Source organism: Spea bombifrons, chromosome 4, assembly GCF_027358695.1.
Source record: "Spea bombifrons isolate aSpeBom1 chromosome 4, aSpeBom1.2.pri, whole genome shotgun sequence".
NCBI classification, from domain to species: Eukaryota; Metazoa; Chordata; class Amphibia; order Anura; family Pelobatidae; genus Spea; species Spea bombifrons.
Window position 1 is genome coordinate 102240220 of NC_071090.1, and position 22835 is coordinate 102263054.

Consider the following 22835-nt stretch of genomic DNA (forward strand, 5'->3'; position numbering starts at 1 on the left):
CCACCATAACATCATCACCACCATCACATCATCATCAACACCATCACATCACATCACCATCACATGCATCATCACGACCATCACATGACCATCACATCATCGCCACCATCACATCACCATAATCACCATCAACACCACCATCACATCACCATAATCACCATCATCACCATCAACACCACCATCACATCACCATAATCACCACCATCACCACCATCAACACCACCATCACATCACCATCATCACCACCACCACATCTCCATCCTCACCATCATATCATCATCACCACCATATCATCACCTCCATCATATCACCACCATCATCTTCATCACCACCATCACACCATCATCTTTTTTTATTTAGAATCCCGCGGTATCGTGCTTTACACCCTCAGTGAAGAAAGCGCGCAGGTAATTGTGCCATTGTTAGAGGACACAGAGTTCCCAATCTTCTTCTTCTGGGGCCACGCTCCCCAAAGCAATATGTAGCCCCTTATTTCTCTCCTTGGCAATAAAGGAGAGTCTTTAAGGGGAAGCCAAAAGCTCAACCCTCATCCACCACGCTGTCTACCCTGTCCATTCAGGGACACGGCTCGACTGGGGCATTTCCAGGGCGTGAAATACTTGAACAAACTCCCTTAACCTCAGCCTTAGAACCAGAAGATCAACCCCCCCCACACACACACACACTCAGGTACTCAGTACTCACAATTACCAAAAGGCAAATTTGTGATCTACTGCTATGTATGTATCTTGTAGATAAAAAGGAGATCAGGAGAAAAAGCAGACAGAGGGGATTTTGGCACCAGAGAGGGACTTGTCTCCTGAATGTTGTAGGAGGGGTATAAGCATAAAATGGGGGGGGGGCATATTTCCTCCGCACATAGCTCATTAATGATTTCATTGGACGAAGAGCATCATGTGCCATACCCCCCCCAACATTTCAAATGGCAAAAGGGGACACCTTTGTTTTAGGGGGTGTGGTCAGTGGGTGTGGCTAGGGGCAGGGCTTTGGCTATACTTTGTGACCTATTTCAGTAGCCAAGTGGGGCATTTAGAAGACATAATGTATTTTATTTATACAAATGAATTATGAACACAGTTTTTGTTGTTCCAAAACATATCCTTACTCATTACTTATAATACACTCGTATCCAGCAAACATTCTGAGATAATAATAATAAAGAGGGACATCAGGGCCAAAAGAGGGACTGTCCCTCCTAAAAATGGACACTTACAAGGTATGATGTAGCCCGAGAAATGGTCGGAACACGCCACACTAAATGCTAATACCTTATCAGAAATCTCGCTGTAAACATCCGTAATTCTGTAAAGTCGTTCGCTTACAATGCAAGCGAAAACCGGCAGACTTCCCAAATGTGACTTTGATAAGTAAGCTCCTTGACTGTGACTGGGGATCAAACACCTCAATCTACACCTCAATATACAGAAGACGGCTTCACCTCCTCATCCCGCAGGAGAAACCGACATGTTTTTATCTCTAATGTCAGATTAAAAGTTAACATTCTTTGAAGAACATGTGCCACTTCCTTTACTAAAAGAATTCTACGTATTGCATAATATTTTCAGACATATGTCTGTGTTCTAGCAGATCTGCTAGACAAACACCCTGACTCCTTAACATACTGCCGTGTTGGTAAAAAAATGGAAAGCCTCAGTCTTAATCGTCCAGCTGGACACTGCTGAAAGGAGGAACAGACTTCATTAGCATTGCCAGAAAGAATCAGCTCAATGTTGTGTTTTTCATAAGGGAAAGTCACGTAAAATATTACATGACCGACAACAATGGCGGCCTCTGGGTCGTTTATTGGAACAAATTGACATTTGATACGTTTGACACAATTGTACGCCCGTTGGACGGCCGCTTGGTAAGTCCATATATGGGAACTGTCTTCATTTTCAGGGTTTTCCCCCAAATCCATTTGGGAGACTCTCCTTTTCTCTATATTGTGTCTGCCAGGAATTAGACTCTGCTTGTATACATGAAAGAAAGGTAACGACGAGGCCCTATTGGCTTCACTCATCCATGAGATCAGAATTCTGGGTGTTCTTGCCCCTTTTAGGCAATTTGCTTTCTTTTACTATTTTCATATCTCCATTTATCCTAGAACTAATATGTCCAAAATACCATGCCCGTGGCCCCCCCGTATAATGTTAGACAGACCGGTCCCATCTCATTCAGATCATCTAAGACTGACTGATGTCCAACGCTTAAGAGTTTCAGAGTCGCGTGTGATGACGCAATACTACCACCTGCTGGCCACACATGGAAGTGCAGTTTGATCCAAATCTTGAACCCAATAAAGGAGCAGTCATCAAAAATATTAAGATGAAAAAAAGGATCAGTGGTAGATTTTTATTCATTTTGATTAATTTTTATATTTATCATAGATGTGAATTTTATCTTAAATTCTAAAGATCTAAAGGGACAGTAAACTCTTATTTTTCATTTCAGTATTAAGTTCTAAATGAGTATGGTTGCTAAGAGACGTATCCTAGGGCAGCACCCCCAGCTATTACTTGCCTCCTTGGCCACCGTATACGCCGGTTTGGCACAGTGCTCCTTAGCGTATTTGGGCCATTTGCCAGGGCTATGGATAAGTGGTGCGTCTGGGAGCATAACTGCCAAAATGTCAAAACTGACAGCCATGTTCTATGGCGATCGCTCCACCTCTTTGTTCTATGGCGATCGCTCCACCTCTTTGTTCTATGGCGATCGCTCCACCTCTTTGGACCCCCCAACTTCACCAAGTACCATGCTACAAACTTCCCACAGTACCAGCTTTGCCCACAAACAGCTTGTCTGTGCCATCTTTGCCCCCAAACAACTTACCAGTGCTCCTGACTCCACATACTGCTCTTAATAGCCCCGTAAATAATGTTTCCCCTATAAATAATGCACATCATTTGACATTGCAACCATAAATAATTAAAATAAAATGTCATATTGTACATTCAAGCTCTTACCTCATGATGAAATATATGTTATCCTTCCTATTCGCTCAATAATGAATAATAATGATGATTTTGCTGCTGTATAGAGTAAATGATCCCAATTTTAGAAAAACGCACAGAGGGTTTACTGTAGAAGAACTTTTGAATGATGAATTCTTGTGACTTGTGCAAAAATTCCCTAAGGCATTCAGATTTCACTCTTTAGGAACCTCCTAGCCGTTGCCATAGAAATTCGGGATCGGTAATGGAATATATGGAATTCGCATGATTGGTGGACAAGCAGTTTTACAGCAGCAGTAAAGCAATATGTAGCACATGCAAGAAACAGAGGAAACATATTAGGAGTTTTAACCTAATTATGAGATAGGATAGGTATAAGAAGTGATTATTATTATCAACTTTAATAGCACCATCATATTCCACGGTGCTGTACAATGGCCAAACAGGACATGACAATTAAGACTTACAGAAACACAAGGTGGGGAGGGCCCTGAGGTCACTGATGCTTGGGTAAAGCCGTAGCTAGCTTCTTTTTGGGCCCAAGGCAAGAACAGAAAATTGTGAACCTCACTATATATTTACAGAGGTTACTTTGAGGAAAGTAGATAAATAATTAACATAGTAAGTCATGATATGAGAACTACTATAAAGAAATAATAGTAAAACAAATTGCTCCAAACCCAGTGATTTTTTTCACATCTTGACACTGAGGGTGGTGCAGCATAACTCCCATCAATTTATACTGACCCTAAAGGTAGTACAGCATAACTCCCATCAATATATACTGAGCCTGACAGTGGTATACCACAACTCCCATCACCACAACCACAACAGAATAACTCCTAGCATTATATAGTGATCCAGACACTGAGGATGGTATAGCGTATCTCTTATCATTATATAGCAAAACCAACACAAAGGGTGGTATAGCTGCTCCATCGCGGTGTCCCCGGCTTCACTGCTGAGCCCCAGGATATGATGTCATATGTGGAGGAGAGAGGGGCGCCAAGCAGTTGCTAAAAACGTTTTTACAAAGGAGCCGCTTGTTGTGAGACGGTAACCTTTAAAAGCAGGTGTACCAGGGACACAAATGAGTGAGTACAGGAAAATGTATTTTATGTCCTGCAAATAAATGGGCCTTTTCGATAGATGTGGAATTGCAACTAGAACACAAAAAAAGCTTCAGGCCCAAAATGTTTAAATCTGAGCAGCCCAGACCTTTCACAGAGGTCCCTAAGACTCAAAACTACCCTGGCAGCAACATGCCACCACGCTCCAGTGGCGCAATCGGTTAGCGCGCGGTACTTATAAGGCAGTATCCAGTGAGCAATGCCGAGGTTGTGAGTTCGAGCCTCACCTGGAGCATGTTTTACATAAATGAGTAAATTTACTTACGTCAATATGATATTTCACTTGGGTGGCGTAGAGTCATAAAAAAACAGGATAAATAATAATTTCTAGAAGTAACTTGGGACTTGTTTTATGTGTTTGGTGTATTCTCTTGTGTAGTAGACAATGGAGTTTGTCTTGTCAGTTATGCTTGCAGAAAATGTTTGTAACTATTTGTCAAATATGACTACTCCAGCATATGCCTAGGAACATTTCAGGTGTCCTAAGCAGAAGTCTTTTGTCTGTTGAGATCTGGCTGGTTACAAATAAGATCTCTAATCCCCCCCAAGCAGCCCATAGAGTAAGGGATGCACCAGGGAGCCTGATCCCACAATAGGGTGAAATGCCCCCCCATTATATGGCTGCCATCCTCCCAGACCCACTGTTCTAGACCAGGATATGCCATGGCTGTGGCAGTTCCACATTAAATGATGCATCTTAACAAAATGCATATTACCAGGGCCGGACTGGGCATCACAAGGTGGACTTGGCACTTTAAGGCCTGTGGCCACCAAATGAGTAGATGTGTCTGCCAGCTGGCATTTGCCAAAAGGGCGGCCCAGGCCTGCATATTACCTGATCTAAAGATGTTTATGAAAAAAAAGAGGAAAAAAAACATGGGCTTGATTTTCAAAAAGCTTTATATCAATATTTTTATTTTAGTCACAATACACAATGATGCTACAGTATTTATTAGGAAATTTACATATGAAAATATCTCAATGCAAATGATTTGATCAGAATACACACTATTTAGGCCATAAATTAATATAATTAAAATAATAATATGCATATGGTACATCGTTACAGGGAAAGACATGCTCTATTAAATAGAGGATACATTAAAGTACATGCCACAAAAGGTGGCAAGGTGTCAACACAATCTCGAACAAGAAACGTTCTCTCCATGGGATAAGATATAACCCGAGGCTTTAAACGCCGTTTGGCGTGGGCAGAGTCAAAGAGAAGAGCTGTCTTCCAGCAAAGTCAAGTTTTGTGTTCTTGTTTCAGTTTGGCCCACATTCTTCTACAATCATTTGTTTATACTGTCTTCTTGCAATGCTTTCCTTCTCATAATAAAAAACGGATAAGGAGCTCATCCTCACGGGAACACAGGCCGGACATTCAACTCGCTCAGCGTCAGTCAGGTTCATCAAACGCTGCAAAGAGAGGGGAAAAGGGCTCATTAATTCAAATTGAAATGTAACCCAACATTTGTATGGCAGAATAAACCAAAACTTCAGCAGAACTGGCTGGTCACAAACAAATGGAGAAAGGTCTACATAGTTATAAAAGATATTTGCTGTATCTTACCTTAATTTGTGCATAGTTAGTCATCTTAAGAGTTTCATTCAGTGGATTCAAACAGGTTCCTTCACATCTAAATGCGTTGTACTTTCTAGGGTACACTATCATGTTGCCCCATCCAATCTTATCAAAGTCCACCAACATGTCCACTCTCCTACATTCAGGTTTAGACTGTTCCGTGGTAGTGGGGAGCGTGGGGCTCACAGTGACTTTCGGAATCTTTTTTCTGTTCCTTCTGGCTTTCTTCATCTCGGTCTCCCTGTTATTATTCCTTGAAATAACTAGTTTGGAAGATCGCATTTTTTTCAGTAGGCTAGGAGAGACAAGTTTCGTTACTGGCTCGTCCTTGGCAAAAACCAACAGTATTACTCTCTCGACGTTAAAATCTGTCTCCGGGGTAAAGTCACTATTTTGTCTCGAAGTGCTGCTTGTATCGACCACATCTTCGTCTACTGGGCTTCTCTCGGCCATGTCTTTAGCTTCTATGTATTCACCATTAGTGAACTTCTTGTCTTGTAGGATATAATGTGTTATCATGTTGGTCAGATTAAATACCTTCCAAGGGGAACCTTGTGCAATGGAAGGGTTGGACTTGAAAGATCCAACATAGAGCCTTTGCTGACCTTCTTTGGCATGGTAAATGTCCACCGTCACATTCCAGGGTTTGTTAAAATTAGGAAGGTGGATTCTTAACTCAGCCAAGCTCAGATCATTGCATCCAGAGAGTGAAGTCATGTCAAAAAGAAATGTCCAGTGATCGTCCTTCACAATGCAATCTGCGGAAGACATGAAGTAACAATGTTAGCTTCCCAAAATCCATGAACATTCCACAATAGACCATCACGCTGTAATTTTCTACAATTATGGATTTTTATATGTCATCTGTCCCTTGTTTGTGCTATGTGATTTACAAATAAAGAATTGATATTGCCTAAAAGTGGTATTCCATCACCAAAGACAAAACATTGATCTGTTGGCCATGATGATCGATGATCTGATGGCTATATATTGAGGGGGATTAAATAATTATTTGTGTGTTTGATTTAGTTGACGAGGTGGAACCAACGTTCAGTAGAATATTCTCAAAAAGTATTACAACTAATCTAATAAATGATGGAAAATACAACAAAAAAAAATAAAAAAAGATTGTTACAGAATGACATATATGAGGTATGTAGGGTTTAGGAATCATTATAAGCCTACAAAATATAATGGTCAACGCCGTACCCTTGTTCTAAATGGAAAAAATATCATCCCAACGTCTGCGTTGAAGGAACACAGAGTAGAATTGAAATAAGGGATTATAGAAAATTGTAATATACGTACTTTTTGCAGTTAGACTTAGGATGGTATCAGCTTCCTGAAGATTTGGATGTCCAGTGGTGGGAAGATCAGTATCACTCGCTGTCAGAGTCTGGTATAGGTGCATCATATATTGAGGGAACTTCTTTACGTTTCGGGATTGCCTGCTTTCATCAGTGGCAGATGAGGCCTTTAGACCAAGGTTGGGAAAGGCAATACGAGCCTTATGTCCAAGAGGAAAAGCCATCACCTGGACCAGACACAGGAGGACAAAATAGAAGATGACGCTAAGCATGGTTGATTTCTCCATAGAGGTACTCTGTAATGACTCTTGGTCTCCTCCAACCCAAGAAGTGTTGCTTGCTCAGAAGCTCTTGAAGACTGACCAAGGCAAGGACTTGCAGATACTATGTAGTGGCGAAGCCCGACTTTCTCACGCTTATGGCCCTTTGATCTGTATTAACTCATCAAAACTCAAACGCATTGAAATCCAATCACCGAGTGATTGTTCTCTGTTGTTATGTTAATGACCCAATAAGAATAATGTCAGATGTTTCTATGACGTATCATGCATGCAATTATGGTGATCATATGCAACATTGACTATATGTCGTCTGAAAATATGCTTCTGATCCAAAAGGAACTAACTTTCTTTATTAGCATTCTACAATTGTTTTTGGTAAATAATGGTTCTATTTCCTTTTTTACAGGCAACGTAACTTAGATCTACACATCCATCGGTTTCGATAATTGACGGCTATCTATATAATGAGTGTTCAGAAGATTAGTTTGGTATAACTGGATGTTTTTAAATTAATGATGTAATACAACGTAACAAATGGAAGCATTTGGGGGGACTTTGAAATAACCTTGATGGCTCATTTAACTTGCAGGGTCCCAGATGAGGATGAGGATGATGATGAAAAGTGATGATGTGCATAGAAAATGCATTGTATTTGTTGAAAATGGATTCTAAAAAGAATCTTCACTTATGCTTGTGATTGTTCAGTACCCATTATGGGGTTTAAAGTAAGTTATAGACAATTCATCCATATATTTCTGCATAAGGCCAAGTTTTAACTAAAATTCTACTGATCTCAACACGGGATATGAAAAAATGTCGTTCCACCACAAAAGGATATCGCCTGAATGATGTTGCATTCTAAGCGAATAAATCTTATTTCTGATATTTAAATATTATTTATAATCTGTTTTATTATCCTTGCTTCAAAAAGCTTAAGCATATAAAAAAAAATATAAAATATTAATATAATATTAGAATATTTTTCTGCTACAGCAAAAACAAAACACCTTTTTACCTATAAGTTATCTATTTTTGTGCTACTTTGCTCAACATTTATACATTTATACATTTCCCGAGAAATGTTATTTGAGTAAATTTTGACATCACTAAGGTATTATTTTGGGGGCAAAGAGTGAAAAACATTATATACAATCTCAATCTCTTCATCAGTGCATTAGGGTCTTTAGTTTTGATTTTTAAAGAATAGAAGGACGGTGGTTGACGGTGATTGGGATTGGGGGGGAAATATATCTTGCCAAAAAGCCATCTCTATGTGATTTATTCATTATTTAGATTTGAGTTGGCCATTTAAAGTAGAAACTCAAATGATTGAACAAATTAAATCGAAACTGTAGCTTTATTGTCTTTCACACATTTGTAAGATTAGTTATGAAACTAAACATTTGAGACACAGAATAAGTTGATTACAGACGGTGGCTCAAACTACTTAACACTTCTCGTTACAAAAAAAAAAAAAAAAAAAAAAAAGTACATTTATAATTGAAATGTGTTCATTATATGCATTGGTACAAGAGCCAACGAACCGAAACTCTTTAATCCCATCCTATGTATGATATTGGTAAAAAAAAATAAAAAAGATAGAAAGAAAGAAAAATAAAAAAATCAGGTGTTGCTATTTTACAAAGTCAGTTGATTCTGTTCTGTATGATATAAAAAAAACAAACAGAAATGTCTGTGGTCCAATATCTGGAATTCAAAGGGTTAAATCTGTGCATATTACCTTTTTTTTTATATGGTATTTGTTTTAACACCTTCATGTTCACAGTAAGCGTGTGGACACAAAATTAGCCAAAGGAATATCAATATTTAAATTTTCAGGAGTGAAATTTAATGTGAATTTAACCCCTTAAGGACAATGGGCGGCCCCTAAACCCATTGAAAACATTGCATTTTGAGCCGTACATGTACGGGCTTTGTCATTAAGGGGTTAATTGGATCCAATAAATAAATAAAAATAATTTACTTATTGGCAACATATGAATATTACTATTATTTTCCATTATTTATCCAGCTCCAACATATTATGTAGCGCTGTACAATATAAGAAATATACATTGACACATACAGGTACATCCGGACTGAGGACCCTGCGCATGAGCTTGACATCTAGCCTTATGGAACTTTCATACAATGTTCCTGGCAACAAGGGTGGGCTTACGAGGGTCCGGCACGTGAGCTTACAATCTAAACATATATTATGTGTGTCTCTGCACTCTACCTCTCACACACTTATGATAAAACAGAGTTTTGCTTTGTGAATGACAAATTATTTGCTTATGTGTACACAACCCAGCCAAAACAGCGCGAGTTATGCAAATTATGTACTTATATCAAAGCAAATAAATAAACATAAACAAAGACTTTTGATCTATGTATTTGATGCCACTCCAGTGTATAGATCAAAAGGCTTGCTCACCTGTTGGCAGGTGCTTAATGCAACAGGTTGCAAACACTTTGTGTTTTTGGGTTAGAATGCATGAATTTTTTCTGATTTGCAAAGCTTAGATCTATGTGTACATTAATATGTGTTATTAAAATATGTGGGATCTCAAAATCTATAGCTTGAAGGAGAGACGAGAGAGGGGAGATACGATAGAAACATTCATTATGAGTACTTAAAGAGATTTAACAAAGTATAGGAGGGAATCGATTGCCAAAACCCTACCCAGAAATCATTCTTTAATCATGTTAAATTTAGCTTTATTCTACATTTGTATGGGGACATTTAATTGTCATGTGACACAAATGCACACACTGATTGGCTGTTGCCATAACAACAACAAAAAACTTCCTTAAAGTGCTGTTTTTTATGCAAATAAACCACTGCCAGAAGTGTTTCCTTTCTGTGCTAGATACAAACACCAGGGGGCGTAGAATAATAGAGACTTTAGGCAGTATTTTCACCCCAATTGCACACTGTCTGCATCCTTTCATGTTTCTTGTGTTTCCCTCTCTTGGTAAATGTGTGTTGGATATGACTGCGCAGCGTGTGTTATCTGGTATTAGGCCATTATTATGAAGCTCTGTTTAGTTCTACATATAATAAAGTAAGCGGGATTATCTGTTTATAAAACAAATATGAAAATGGTATAAATATCATAGTTCTCATTCTTGCACCTTATTTCTTCCGACAACTTCAAGCCTCATTCATACATCGTGGAACAAAACGTCGCCAACTGCGTGAGTGAGCCTGTGGACATATAGCCTGTATAGCCAACGGGTAGCTCATCGGCACAAACACCCATATAGCCTTCTCCCTCCTGCCACATGTGGGAGTCACGTCACGGAGGCAGGGTAGTTGTGAAGAGGGGCATGATTATCGCTTTATGTATCAGAATGAGGGCTGAGAGCTCAAATCATTCCCCTGTAAACTCCTTGGACTGGATTTGATTAATGGAGTTAAATCTATAACGAGCGATTACGTAGCAATCGTCAATAACTGAGATAAAATGCTTTTTTTTTAAAAAATGTATTTATTGTACAGCGCTACGGACTTCGATGGCACTATATATAAAAAAAAAATAATAAGAATAATTTATCTCGTAATTTCTCATTGCATTCCATCTCAAAGATCTCCAAATACCAGACATATATTTTCCTCCGATTATTCAATCCTCTCCCCTTTGTTATTTGATGATGCAGAATTACCCGTTGGCCACTACATATACCGCTTCATAAAGTATCTAGTATGGTGGGTTGCAGGGACTTCAGATTTTGATAAAAAATATTTTAAATAAACTATTTAATACAGTAGAATTTATAGACACTTATAGAGTTAAAATAATCAAAGCTGTTAATTGTTCCTACTGCAGTCTGCATATAAATGCATTACTTCTCCTAAATATTTTGGGATATTTCCATGTAATATCATTATTATTTTTCTTTTTACATCTCGGACATTTTCTTTATGACATTGTCACCTCCCTGAAAAATTGGCCCACACCAAAAGATGTCGCCATGTAGATTTTTCCTTGGTAAACAGAGATTAGAACCGGTGGAATATTCATGCCATTGATTGAGTTAGTCAGTGGATCCATTCAATGACAGTATCGATTAAGTTAGAAAGCGGTCGGTGATTGAGATACAAGTATCCGCGTTAGTATCTGGGATGGCCACAATTTACACCCTTAGAGAAACAAGACAATAGGAGGATGTTGCAGAACAGATGGAAATACAGTGATTAGATTAATGGAAGTATCTTGAAGTATCTACCTCACCAGCAGCCATGACCCATACTCCAAAGACCTATGTTTTATGGTTGATGTATAATACTATTGAGTGGAGACTCAACTGGACAGGGCTTACGTAAATCCTAGTTTATCATTTGTCTACACACAGATCATATTTGAAGGAAAGGTTGTGGTTTATAATCTAGTAGGAGTATTTATGAAGGCCATAGCTTTGGCACTTTGTGGACTAGGGGGCTTGCCTAATCATCCCATAACTCTCAGGTCCCCCGAGTCGAGTGCCCATTGGTTTCAAATGGATCTCAACTTTGAGGCATCCTGTGGACCACAAGAGGCTAAACGCTTCCCCAAGAACTAAACAACTTGGAGACCTTGCCAAGGTCTAAGTCTGACCCCGATGAACAATCATCTCCAGTCCTGGATCTCTTGTGCCGTTTGACCATCCTCTCTGCAAGTTATTTTGTACTTTATACAGGTCCAGACCCAACACTAAACATTTATGTCAGGCCAACTATTAAAAAACTGAAGTAGAGAAGGTATATAAAAGGTCCTTGGGGGGAATCACACTGGAGAAGCTCCCTCATGGATCCACCACCAAGGTCCCACAATATTAATAAAGGCAATTACAATATAACCTTTATTTCAATGATTTAAAATAACAAATGAAGGGCTGCTCACTACCGAGAGAACGCTTTAGAAACTCAACAATAAACAAATTTAAGAGGCCAACTAAAATGGTGACTCCCATACACTAGAATTCCTGCGATGTAAGCTTTCACCGGACAAACCGACATCATTAAAGCAAAAAGAGGCAGATAACAACAAGACTTTCCAGGAAGAGTTTCTCCATCAAGTACCTGAAGTGCATTTATGATGCCATCTGCCACTTTATTGTCAATGAAAGCAAAAAGTAGAGTGATCATGCAAAGTCTCCACTTTATTGATCAGATTTCATGGGATTTCTGCAGGCTCCGGAGGGGAAACAGCGCCTTCTACGAGCACGAGCCTTCACGGGCAATGGGATTGGAAGAATGGTAAATCGTACATTTACAGATTTAGGCACCGCTTTGGTTAGAGATTTATTTTTGGCAGCCAGAATGTTATACGTACACAGATCGATACACACCACATTTATTAATATGTGCATTTCTAAAATCAATCCTGCCACGAAATGTAAAACATGTAACATTTACAATAAAAAATATATATATTTGGCCACCAGCAGTAACATTCTCGCTGACCATGTTTGACCTAGCTTGACCATGCCTACTGACAGCCTCGCCGATAAAACCCAACGTGGCGCATCTCGTCGGCCGATCCACTCACAGCCTCATGGAGAGCCGTGGATATTGTTGTCTTTGGCTGGCTGCGCTTACGCCTGATCACAATGACGAGAGGGGCTGCGCAGAGAATGCCTTACTTAGGCTTTAAAATTTTCTTTACTTTTCCCCTATTTTCTTTATTTCATTTAGGGGACAGAAAAAGAAAGAACCTCCAGCTCTCCATCGTGCAGGACATATAAGCCGAGCATAGGCTTTATCCGCTCCCCATTAGCAGAGAAGAGGTTTTACTCGCTTTGTTATGGAACTAAGAACAAGCAGAGAAAAATGCACGTTAACACAACGTCACCGTTTAATGAAAGAACAGCGATAATTGGTTTTATTCTTCCTTTAAATCTGCAGAACACATACCCCACGGAACACAGAGAAACTAACACAGAAGAGGATCAGTCTTAACACCGGCATGTATGTTTTGGTGAACGGCGAGAGCCGCGTGGTCGCTGAAGTTCTCTTCGCACCGATCACACGTGAAAGCGTCTTGTTGCGTGTGCGTTTTTTCATGTTCCTTCAGAACCGAGTTCTGCGTGAAAGATTTCCCGCAAACCCCGCATATATAGGGCCGTACCCCAGCGTGCGAAATCTCATGCGTGGTCAGACTTTCCAAGCTGCTAAATGTCTTATCACAATCTATACAGGCAAAAGGTTTATCTCCGGCGTGGGTTCTCTGATGAGCGACCAGACTCGACTCTCTGGTGAAACCCTTCCCACAGTCAGGACAGACGTACGGAATCTCCCTCTTGTGAGTGGTTTGGTGTCTAGCGAGATAGGACTTGCGCGTGAATGACTTCCCACAATCGGAACAGATGTAGCACTTTATCCCTTTGTGGACCCTCTGGTGTTTGCATAAACTAGAGTTGCTGGTGTAGCTCGCCCCGCACTCCTCACACGTGTACAACCTGAATCCCGTGTGCGTTTTCTTGTGTTTAACTAGACGGACGCCCCGGGCGAAGCTTTTGCCGCACTCCCCGCACACGTAGGGCCTTTCATTCGTGTGGATTCTCTGGTGGACCACCAGAGTGGAGCGATCTCGAAAGCTCTTCCCGCACTGGATGCAGGAGTACGGCCGCTCGCCCGTGTGGCTTTTGTAGTGCGTCACCAGAGCTGAGCAGCAGTTAAAGCTTTTGCCGCACTCCGTGCACTCGTAGGGCTTCTCCCCCGTGTGCGACCTTTGGTGTATCACTAAATTGGAGCTCCGAGTGTAACTTTTCCCGCACTCCGTGCACCTGTACGGCTTCTCCCCCCTGTGGTCTCTTTTATGTCTGGCTAACGTTGAGCTATGATTAAAACACTTGCCGCACTCCAGACACAGATAAAACTTCTGCGGCTTTTCCCGAGCGGTGGCTTCGGCCTGCGCCGAGTGGTCCTTGACATTTTTCCTGCGGCCCGAGGACGCGCCGTCAGCTTTTTGAACGCGGCCGGACGTTCTCGTTTTGGGTTTCTTCTTCTTCCTACTAGATACTCTCAATTTTCCTGGACTTTCCGCCTCATCCTCCGGGAGAGCGTCTCGGGTTCCTAACTCGTCCGATGATTCAGCCTCAGGAATAGCTTCTCGTCGAGAGTCAACCCAGTCTTCCTTGCTTTTATAAGATGAAGGCGTATCTTTATCTACCATGGTCTGGTCTGAACTCAATGAATATCTTGTTTAAACCATTTATCAAAAAAAGAAAATCTTTAGGGAAGAAAAAGGCAACAATTAGCCATACAGATATTTTGGGCTAAATACCGGTTTACTGATATAAAATTGTTTACTAATTACACTTAGCAAATATAATCAACACTTAGCTGGCCGGAAAATAGATTAAAGGTGCTGTCCCACTTAGACAGAACATTAATTACACTTAATGACAGATCTGTCATTTTTGTTCGGCTCTCTTAGGGTTTAACCCCTTGGTAGCCAATGACATATGTCATGAAAAGACCTCCCTGCAGGACCAACGACGTACCTTATATTTTTTCACATTTATACCAGCTGTGGATAAGTTATATACCTGTACTGTGAATAAATGTTTTTTTTAATCCAATTTTTTATTTTTTTCCATAAAAAATAATGTCTTGGAAATAATACAATTTCTTAATAAAATGTTAAAAAATCTCTACTTGTCATAAATATATATATATATATATATATATATATATATATATATATATAATGAGAAGCCCTGGGGGATTAGAACACAGAAACATTTCAGAAGCCTTTCCAGTTTCACTGACAACCACCTATCAGTGCCTTGCTGCTGTGTCACATGACAATTAAGTGTTCCCAGCAAAAAATACTAACGCACATTTTTAGATGACTAAATTATTACTAGTTATGATTTAGTTATATTTAATATTTAGTTACTAAAGCGTTAAAATCAACAGATCAGGCAGAACAGCACCTTTAATAATAAGATTTGATAACGCACTGGGATTTTTCTATTTATTTATTAAACTAAAAAGCATTTTTATGTAAGAAAAAAAATTAAGAAAGCAAAGTAAGATCTAACCTTGATAAATTCAAGCTCAAGGTGGGAAATACATGCCAACTGCCTTAATTTGTTATTTTTATTTTGTTTTATATAAAACACCCATCTATTTCGCACACCAGCTAATTGGTATTAATAGTTGTATAAATATAATATATAATTATTAATTTATGATTATGGGAATAGACAATTAAGAGAGTATTAATAACTACAAGCACATTTATGGGGTAACCAAGACCCCTGCATCCATTATGTGCGTTACAGAGCATACACAACGTCACACACAACCTGCATATAACACCCAAGTGATCCTACCTGCCAGACCTGAAGCCTTTGTGTCCGTCTCTGGGGCTCTGCGCTAATCAGGCCAATAGAATCCCCAGAGCGCACAGAGCATCATGGGACTTGTAGTCCTGTTTGATGGATGCGATTCCGTGTTGTCGCGTTTCAGCGGCGAGCTGAAGCATTCGGCCAATCAGCGCGCAGATCAAAAGCGAGGTCTGGAACGCTCCTGATTGTGTTAACTCTGAGGGTGGCTTTGGGTGTGCGTTACAGGCCTCGGTTTCTAATCCTTGAAGTGATGGGGTTTATGTATCGCCCGCTAGAAGTTTATTATAATTATGTTGCTAGGGGAGTTATACGTTTCTCTGCTGTAGCTTCCTGTTTAAATTTTACTTCACAGTTTGTCTCCTAAATTCCCCTTAAAGTTACTAATGCTTCTGACCAATAATTAATCCATTTTTTTATCCAGTAACCAGTTTTACAGTTGCTAAAATATGCAACTTAAAGAATTTGTTTAATTATAGTACAGAAAACCATATCTTTTTGTGCGATAGAAATGCATTGCATCATTATCCTCACCTGTGGTCTGGTGGGATATAGCATGTATATGTATATATATATATATATATATATATATATATATTGCTAAAGTAACGGTGTAAATAAATTTTAATTATTTTTTTAAACCAAAATCCGATAGACGTCATCAGTAAAAGAGTGTATTTCTGTTAGGATAAAGAGACAGCATTATTACAAGCAGGTATTGAGATTGCAACTAGCGTGGAGTTTAACCCATGACTAGACCTGGGAACTCTCAGGGTTTGACCCTAAATCTCAGGGTTTTTGTCCCAATCTAAGGGTGAAGGGGCTGATTCCTTAGCAGGGGCAGGCAATCTGTCCGTACGAAGACACCAGTGTCCATGGCAAGGTTTGTGATGGTCTATAGAACATCATTAACTTTTCCACCGCAGACCCAGTAAATGTCCACCATGAGCAATGTTGGTGCCTGCTCCTGATTCTCAGGGTCACGCACCCTGGGGCTGACTCCTTCCTATTCTACCCCGCAGGGATTATATATAAGACTCCCAGTTGCTCCGTTTGCTACCAGTATTTTATGGCTCATATTCTTGTTTTAATGGAAGTGACTCGATAAAGTGTATCTTTAAATAGTCAAGGCTCCTATGAGGACTGGTTTTAGAGCTATTTGGTTAATAAATTTGGTGAGTCACTACATAAAATTTAGAGCGTCTCAGTGTCTCAGTGTCTCAGTGTCAGCTTATTTAGAATGTTTAATGAAGGTTTTTTTCTATATTTTTTACTATAGCTGTAGGGCTAAAGGGTATTGAGGCAGCTTTAATATATATATATATATATATATATAATGTATTAATTTTCACTGTTCCCAGTGCAATTTGGTTAGAGATCCCCTTGGCGATATCACTTATATCTCATGGTGACCTAAAATAGACCCCTAAATTTTTTTTTTCATGATGGATAGATATACACAGACACACACACATTTTTATTTTGGAAGAGGGGGAACAAATTGTATCTCCCTCTGATCTCCCATTACTGATAGCAATGTGTGTGGTCAGCCAGAAGGGGGAGCAATCATAGATCCCAGAAGTAATATGTGCAGACCCTTCCTGGGTCTCTCCTCCTGAGACCCTCGTGCAGTTATCAGCATTGACACGTACCAGAAGGGAATGACCAATCACATTATTTGGGAGTTCAAATAGTAACAGTCTATTCACACCTTTTATACCGTTACACCAGATCAAGATACTTCACCGCTGGTACTTAACTCCTAATAGATTGGCAAAATTTCAGCCTATGACATCTGACTGTTGGAGGGGGTCTGGAGGTGAGGGTACACTATTACATATTTAGTGGAAAAGTACCAAATTTAATGATGTCTGAAAGTATGTTATAGACAGAGTATCGTAAATCACGCAGCTCCCTTTGGAGTTTGATCCTGCCATATCATTGTTGGTTAACTTTCCTGAGGATATTCCAGGCAGTTCCACATTCACATAGGTAATAGCGCTTATCAGACAGATCTGGGGCAGGGGACAAAATATGGTCATGATGAATAGCAGCTCAGATTGGAACAAAATGGGAAGCACATTGTGTACTGGTCATGGCAATTCCTGATCGGGTTAATTATTTTTTTCTCTGCAATCTGTGTCAATGTATTACCTTAATGGGATACTATGTATCAATGATCAATGTTAAGGAATTAATTAAATAACTATAAAATGTTCTTATTTTACACGTCGGATGTTGTCATTGTTGTTTTTGTTTTTTTACCCTTTTTTATGGAAAATTAATAAAAACTAAAATATAAAAATAAAGGAACATTCCAGCCTTGATATACGCATTGCAAATGCATGGAGGAATTCTGGAGGATGACCCATTCGTATTTGCCTCTTTCCCCGTGCCCCCTCCCCAAGTCCTAGGCTTGTAGGAGATGTGTTTAGCCCAGTGTTAAAGAATAACAGCCTGGTCTCCAGGCTGCAATTATAGCACCATAAAATTTTGGTGCTATAATTGACTTGACACCATTTTATAAATAATGTTTTTTTTGTAATCATTTTCTTTTTATTTATATTTTGTTTGTTCCATCAAGGAGCCCTTGCTCCTTTCTTATTTTTATCTTCAGTATAATAGTGTTTATTGTTATAATTGAATAACAATTGCGTTACCGGTATTTAAGCAATGCGTTGATTTTTTATTTTATAATTTTAGGTTTAAAAGGTAAAGCAACAATACATGTTCTCAAACTCTCTTGATGAGTTAAACAGTGCTATATTTTTGTTATTAATGTGATAATTCTACATTTTATTTGGAATATGTCTCTACCTGAGAACAGCCACAATGTTCAGAATACATTGCCTTATTGTTTCCTTAGTGACCTCTGTTGGTGACGACAAAAAAAAAAAAAAAAAAAAGCAAGCCACCCCAGATGGGACTCGAACCCACAATCCCTGGCTTAGGAGGCCAGTGCCTTATCCATTAGGCCACTGGGGCTTGGCGGGCATTCTATTAGAGTGTCTTCAATCCTGTAGAACTTTATTCACACTGTACTATTTTTTTTAACATGTTTTTATTATGTCAACTCACAATATTACAAAATCTTGCCATTTTTTTTTCAAGGGAAAAATATAGCATATTTGGAATAAGAATACATCCCTTTGCAATTTTTTCTAATTAGCAAACAGCCTGCCTAATTTACATTAGAAACGTGTATTTTTTCTTTTTAAATATGTCTTATAACAGATTGAAGAATATTAAAGCCTGCCCACTAAAAATATGTAAATTAATATAACATTACTGGTCATTTAGATTTCTTTTAAGAATTGATTTTGACTCTATAAAGGGAGGATGATACTCCTTAAAAGCGCATCCTTAAAGTAGAATGTTGGTCCAATAAAAAGGTATTATTTTGAATGGAATGTATTTATATATATAAATAAATATATATATAAAAATATATATATCATATATATATATATATAAATATATATATAATTATATATAATATATATATAAATATATAATATATATAAATATATAATATATATAACAATATATATATATAATATATTTATAAAATATATATAATATATATATATATATATATACAAAAAATATAATATATATATAATATATTTATAAAATATATATATAATATATATATACAAAAAAATATAATATATATCATATATATATATATATAAATATATCCTGATGTCCTGATGAAAGTCTAATAAACAGACTGAAACGTTGATTAGAAAACTGCAGTTTCTGGAGTGATTATTTAAAGAAGTCCCTGGAGTGCCGGTAACTATTTTTTGGATGTTATAAGATTTGCTGTTGCAGCTACTTGGCACCGGGCTAAAAAAGTGGTGATTGGTGTGCAATTGTTGATTTTGGACTTTATATATAAATATATATATAATTAAATATAATATATATAAATATATAATATATATAACAATATATATATATATATAATATATTTATAAAATATATATAATATATATATACAAAAAAAATATAATATATATAATATATAAATATATAATAAATATATATAATATATAAATATATAATAAATATATATAAGCGCTGCGTAAATTGCTGGCGCTATTTAAATAAAAGATAATAATAATAATATATATATATGTTTTTAAATAGTAACTAGATAAATTAATTTATTTATGCTGAAAGCTGTAAAGATGATGTTCCCTATTAAGTTTGCTATTCTTCAGAACACAGACACAAAGTAAAACAATAGGTCAGCCATCTGTGGGGCGTATGTTTTCCTATGTGATTCTTGCCTCCCACCCTTTCGGTTGACTGTCACCAGTTCGACAGCCAGGCATCCGTCTCTGTCCTGACACTTGTTTTTATACAGTCTAACTAACTTGTGTATTGGAGTTCAGAGAGTTACAAGTGTAAGTGTAATACACATCTTACTGTTTTCACATTTTGGTCTATCTGTTAAGATACTTATGTTGGATTCTTGTATATGAAAAAAAATCCTAAGGGAAAGAGGAAGAATATTTTTAAAGGAGGGCACATGTTAAAAAAATGTCAATTTTTAAAACACTCGATCCTTAAGTGTCTTTATGATAGAAAAACATCTTCTCTTAAATTAGAACATTGGGTTGCTTTCAAGGAGCCATCTATCTCCACCACAACAGAGATAAAGTTGGGGGGGGCAAGACATTTTATCTCTTGCTATATGGGTAAGTATTGTGGATAAAATGAATTCTGGTGATGGGCCAGTTTACTCTGAGCCTTACACAATGCATGGAGTATTCCAAAATAGAAACATCAGACAAAGATGCTTCTGATGAAATCTGGAGGGAGGGAAATAGAGAGGGAGGTGCAACAGAAAAAAAGGGACAAAGAATGATAAGTGTAGGTAGGAGAAGGTGGGTATCATGTAGAATGGTAATATCCATGGAGGAACAGATGGATACCAGTTAAATACATTTGAAGGTTTGTTTGAAGAGCTGAGTGTTGTGTTCCTCCATAAAGCTGGAGGTTACGCGGGGGCGGGTTCTATCGATATGGAGCATTATTAATGATGACTTGTAAGCCTGAAAAGGAAGAGGTGACAATGTATGGGGAAAGCTGTGGGCCATAAATTGGGCTTGGACAATCATAAACAGAACACATTTCTAGATTATTAGATTTAGCAATCTAACCGTATACCGATAAATCTTTCATGTGAAGGATTGCTTCTGAAGATGGAATAAAAGAGGGAGAAAGATAAAATTATACTCTGAATAGAAGAGATTAGAACAAACCTAACAATAATGAACAAACATAAAGAAACAAATGTTATACAGAACGGTGACAGCTTTAGTGAGGCTAGGCTCAAACGACTGGCTACAGTAAAATAATCCAAGCAACCCTGCGTGGCTAATTGCACCCACTAATAACAGGGTGCAAATAGATGTGCAATCCATCTCCACTAGAGGGCGCACATGCAGCCCAGTTATCTGTGACCCCTTTAACCACGTAGTCAGCTGTCCCTATGTAACGTATTCCACGCCTCTCTGCCCTGCAAAAGGTGATTGATTAGCAGAAAGAAAGTTGAAGACAGAGAACATTTTGTTTAAAGGCCCATATGTCCTCATAGCAAAGGCTGTAAATATCTGCGTAAAAAGCGTGAGCCTATAAAAAGAGTCACTTTACCTGTGATGTACCATATCAACCTCCTTCCTTATTACCTCTGTTAATACCTCATGCCTATGGTCCACCCAGAAATAATTCTTAAATTATGCTAATCAAGCCAGATGTGGCCCCTTTCATATTATTCTATAGGACTGCTTAATTCCGCCTTGTAGGTATAGCAGAAATCTAGAATTTTTTTTTTTTTTTTTTCCTGCATCTATTATGGGTGTCATTAAAAAGTACACGTTTATTTGATGATCGGAAAAATCAAACCAGAAATAAAAACAAATGAGTTAAATCAGTGACACACAATACAGTATAATTAATTATTTAATTGGAGTAATATAACATTTTAGGTAAGTGGAAAATAATGTAGTATTGCTAATTCCATTTAAAATTAATATGACGTTTATAACATAGTCTTATGATTTAATTCATTGGAATAAATCTACCGTCGTTCTTTTTCTATAACTGGAATTTGATTACATGGTTTAACTATATTGTTATTTCTTTTCAAAAAAATGTAATCTGACGTAGAATTATTACTTCCAATTTATTACCACATATTCATATTGTATTATTATTATTATTATTAGATTTAAATAACACTATACTATTCTGCAGCAGGACATAAAAAGTAGTGCTGGATATAACAATTTGAAAAAGACACAGGAGGTGATGAGAGCCTTGTTCATGAGAGCTTACAATCTAGGGGGAGGTGGCAACATCAGGATTATGAAGGATAAATTAATAAATATATGAAGATGTTTAGAAGTGGGAATCTGTCTGTGGTTACTATTTTAATTTCCAAAATGCGACTCATTAATTTATTTGTATATTGTATATACTTGTATCGTTTTATATTGTTTTTACTGTGCCCTAGGTGCTGATTTTGTGCAACATAATGTTTCAGATTGGGTTCAATACAATCCTAAGGATATTAGGGCAATATTCTTTATAAATCGATATATATATATATATACATATATATATATATATATATATATATATATATATATATATTGGACCCTTGCATATTTTTGGATTTCATCAAATGAATGTTTCTGATTGCTATTTATGTATTTTTATATATAAAAATAAACTTTAAAAAAAATATATATATATACAATTAGTGGATCTTGTATACAACAGCTTAATCAGTAAAAAAAAGGAACATTTACATATGGTACAATAGAAGAATACATATTTACCTAACAAATTACACATTTTTAAGAAAATATTTTTTGTTTTATTTGATTATGATGATTATTATTATTATTAATATTACTTTTATCAGCTGAAGATACAGAAGCTAACTGGTTCTTGAATCTGGCCATAATGCCGCGCTAAAGAATGTCCAACACTTGGGTCATTAGTGTAACAGCAGGAAGCCATTAACTGTACTTCGGTCCTAAACACGTTGGCTTTTGATGGCGAGGTCGTTTAGATCAAACAGCTCCTAAGTGTGAAGAGACACATGCGAACTCAGGCTCTGCCACTATATAAGGTCAGGGCTTCTCCGGTTTGCTCAGACTTGGAAGAGCTTCCAAGCAAGCAGCATCTTCCGTAGGACA

The 22835-nt window shown here is 37.7% G+C and overlaps 2 protein-coding genes, 1 long non-coding RNA gene and 2 other non-coding genes across 5 annotated transcripts; 1 reads left to right on the forward strand and 4 right to left on the reverse strand.

Annotated features, from left to right (window-relative positions):
• The first annotated feature begins 4244 nt into the window (after positions 1-4244).
• TRNAI-UAU (transfer RNA isoleucine (anticodon UAU)) lies at positions 4245-4337 on the forward strand. The gene is given in 2 exon segments: positions 4245-4282; positions 4302-4337. It is a non-coding gene; the product is annotated as a tRNA-Ile (tRNA).
• Positions 4338-5368: 1031 nt separating this feature from the next.
• Positions 5369-7281, reverse strand: LOC128491529 (nodal homolog 2-A-like). Its single transcript, XM_053463848.1, has 3 exons — positions 6996-7281; positions 5676-6445; positions 5369-5521 (listed from the first exon to the last, which is right to left on the reverse strand). The coding sequence occupies exons 1-3, from the start codon at positions 7279-7281 to the stop codon at positions 5369-5371; spliced, it is 1209 nt and encodes a 402-aa protein (XP_053319823.1).
• A 5812-nt stretch (positions 7282-13093) lies between these two features.
• Positions 13094-14195, reverse strand: LOC128491530 (zinc finger protein 239-like; the record flags this gene model as incomplete). The annotated part of the gene is made up of 1 exon (XM_053463849.1): positions 13094-14195. A coding segment is annotated over one exon (1002 nt), but the record flags the coding sequence as incomplete, so codon positions are not given.
• A 30-nt stretch (positions 14196-14225) lies between these two features.
• LOC128490940 (uncharacterized) lies at positions 14226-15726 on the reverse strand. Its single transcript, XR_008353994.1, has 2 exons — positions 15604-15726; positions 14226-14492 (listed from the first exon to the last, which is right to left on the reverse strand). It is a non-coding gene; the product is annotated as an uncharacterized LOC128490940 (long non-coding RNA).
• Positions 15727-18527: 2801 nt separating this feature from the next.
• On the reverse strand, positions 18528-18600 carry TRNAR-CCU (transfer RNA arginine (anticodon CCU)). The gene has a single exon. It is a non-coding gene; the product is annotated as a tRNA-Arg (tRNA).
• Between the last annotated feature and the right edge of the window lie 4235 nt (positions 18601-22835).

What these genes read in the sequence shown, in the direction of transcription:
- LOC128491529 (XM_053463848.1), bottom strand. Translation starts at nt 7,281, where the DNA reads ATGGAGAAATCAACCATGCTTAGCGTCATCTTCTATTTTGTCCTCCTG. An exon ending in CCTAAGTCTAACTGCAAAAA is followed by an intron (nt 6,446 to 6,995) that starts GTACGTATATTA and finishes TGTCTTCCGCAG; the next exon opens with ATTGCATTGTGAAGGACGAT. An exon ending in CTAACTATGCACAAATTAAG is followed by an intron (nt 5,522 to 5,675) that starts GTAAGATACAGC and finishes CTCTCTTTGCAG; the next exon opens with CGTTTGATGAACCTGACTGA.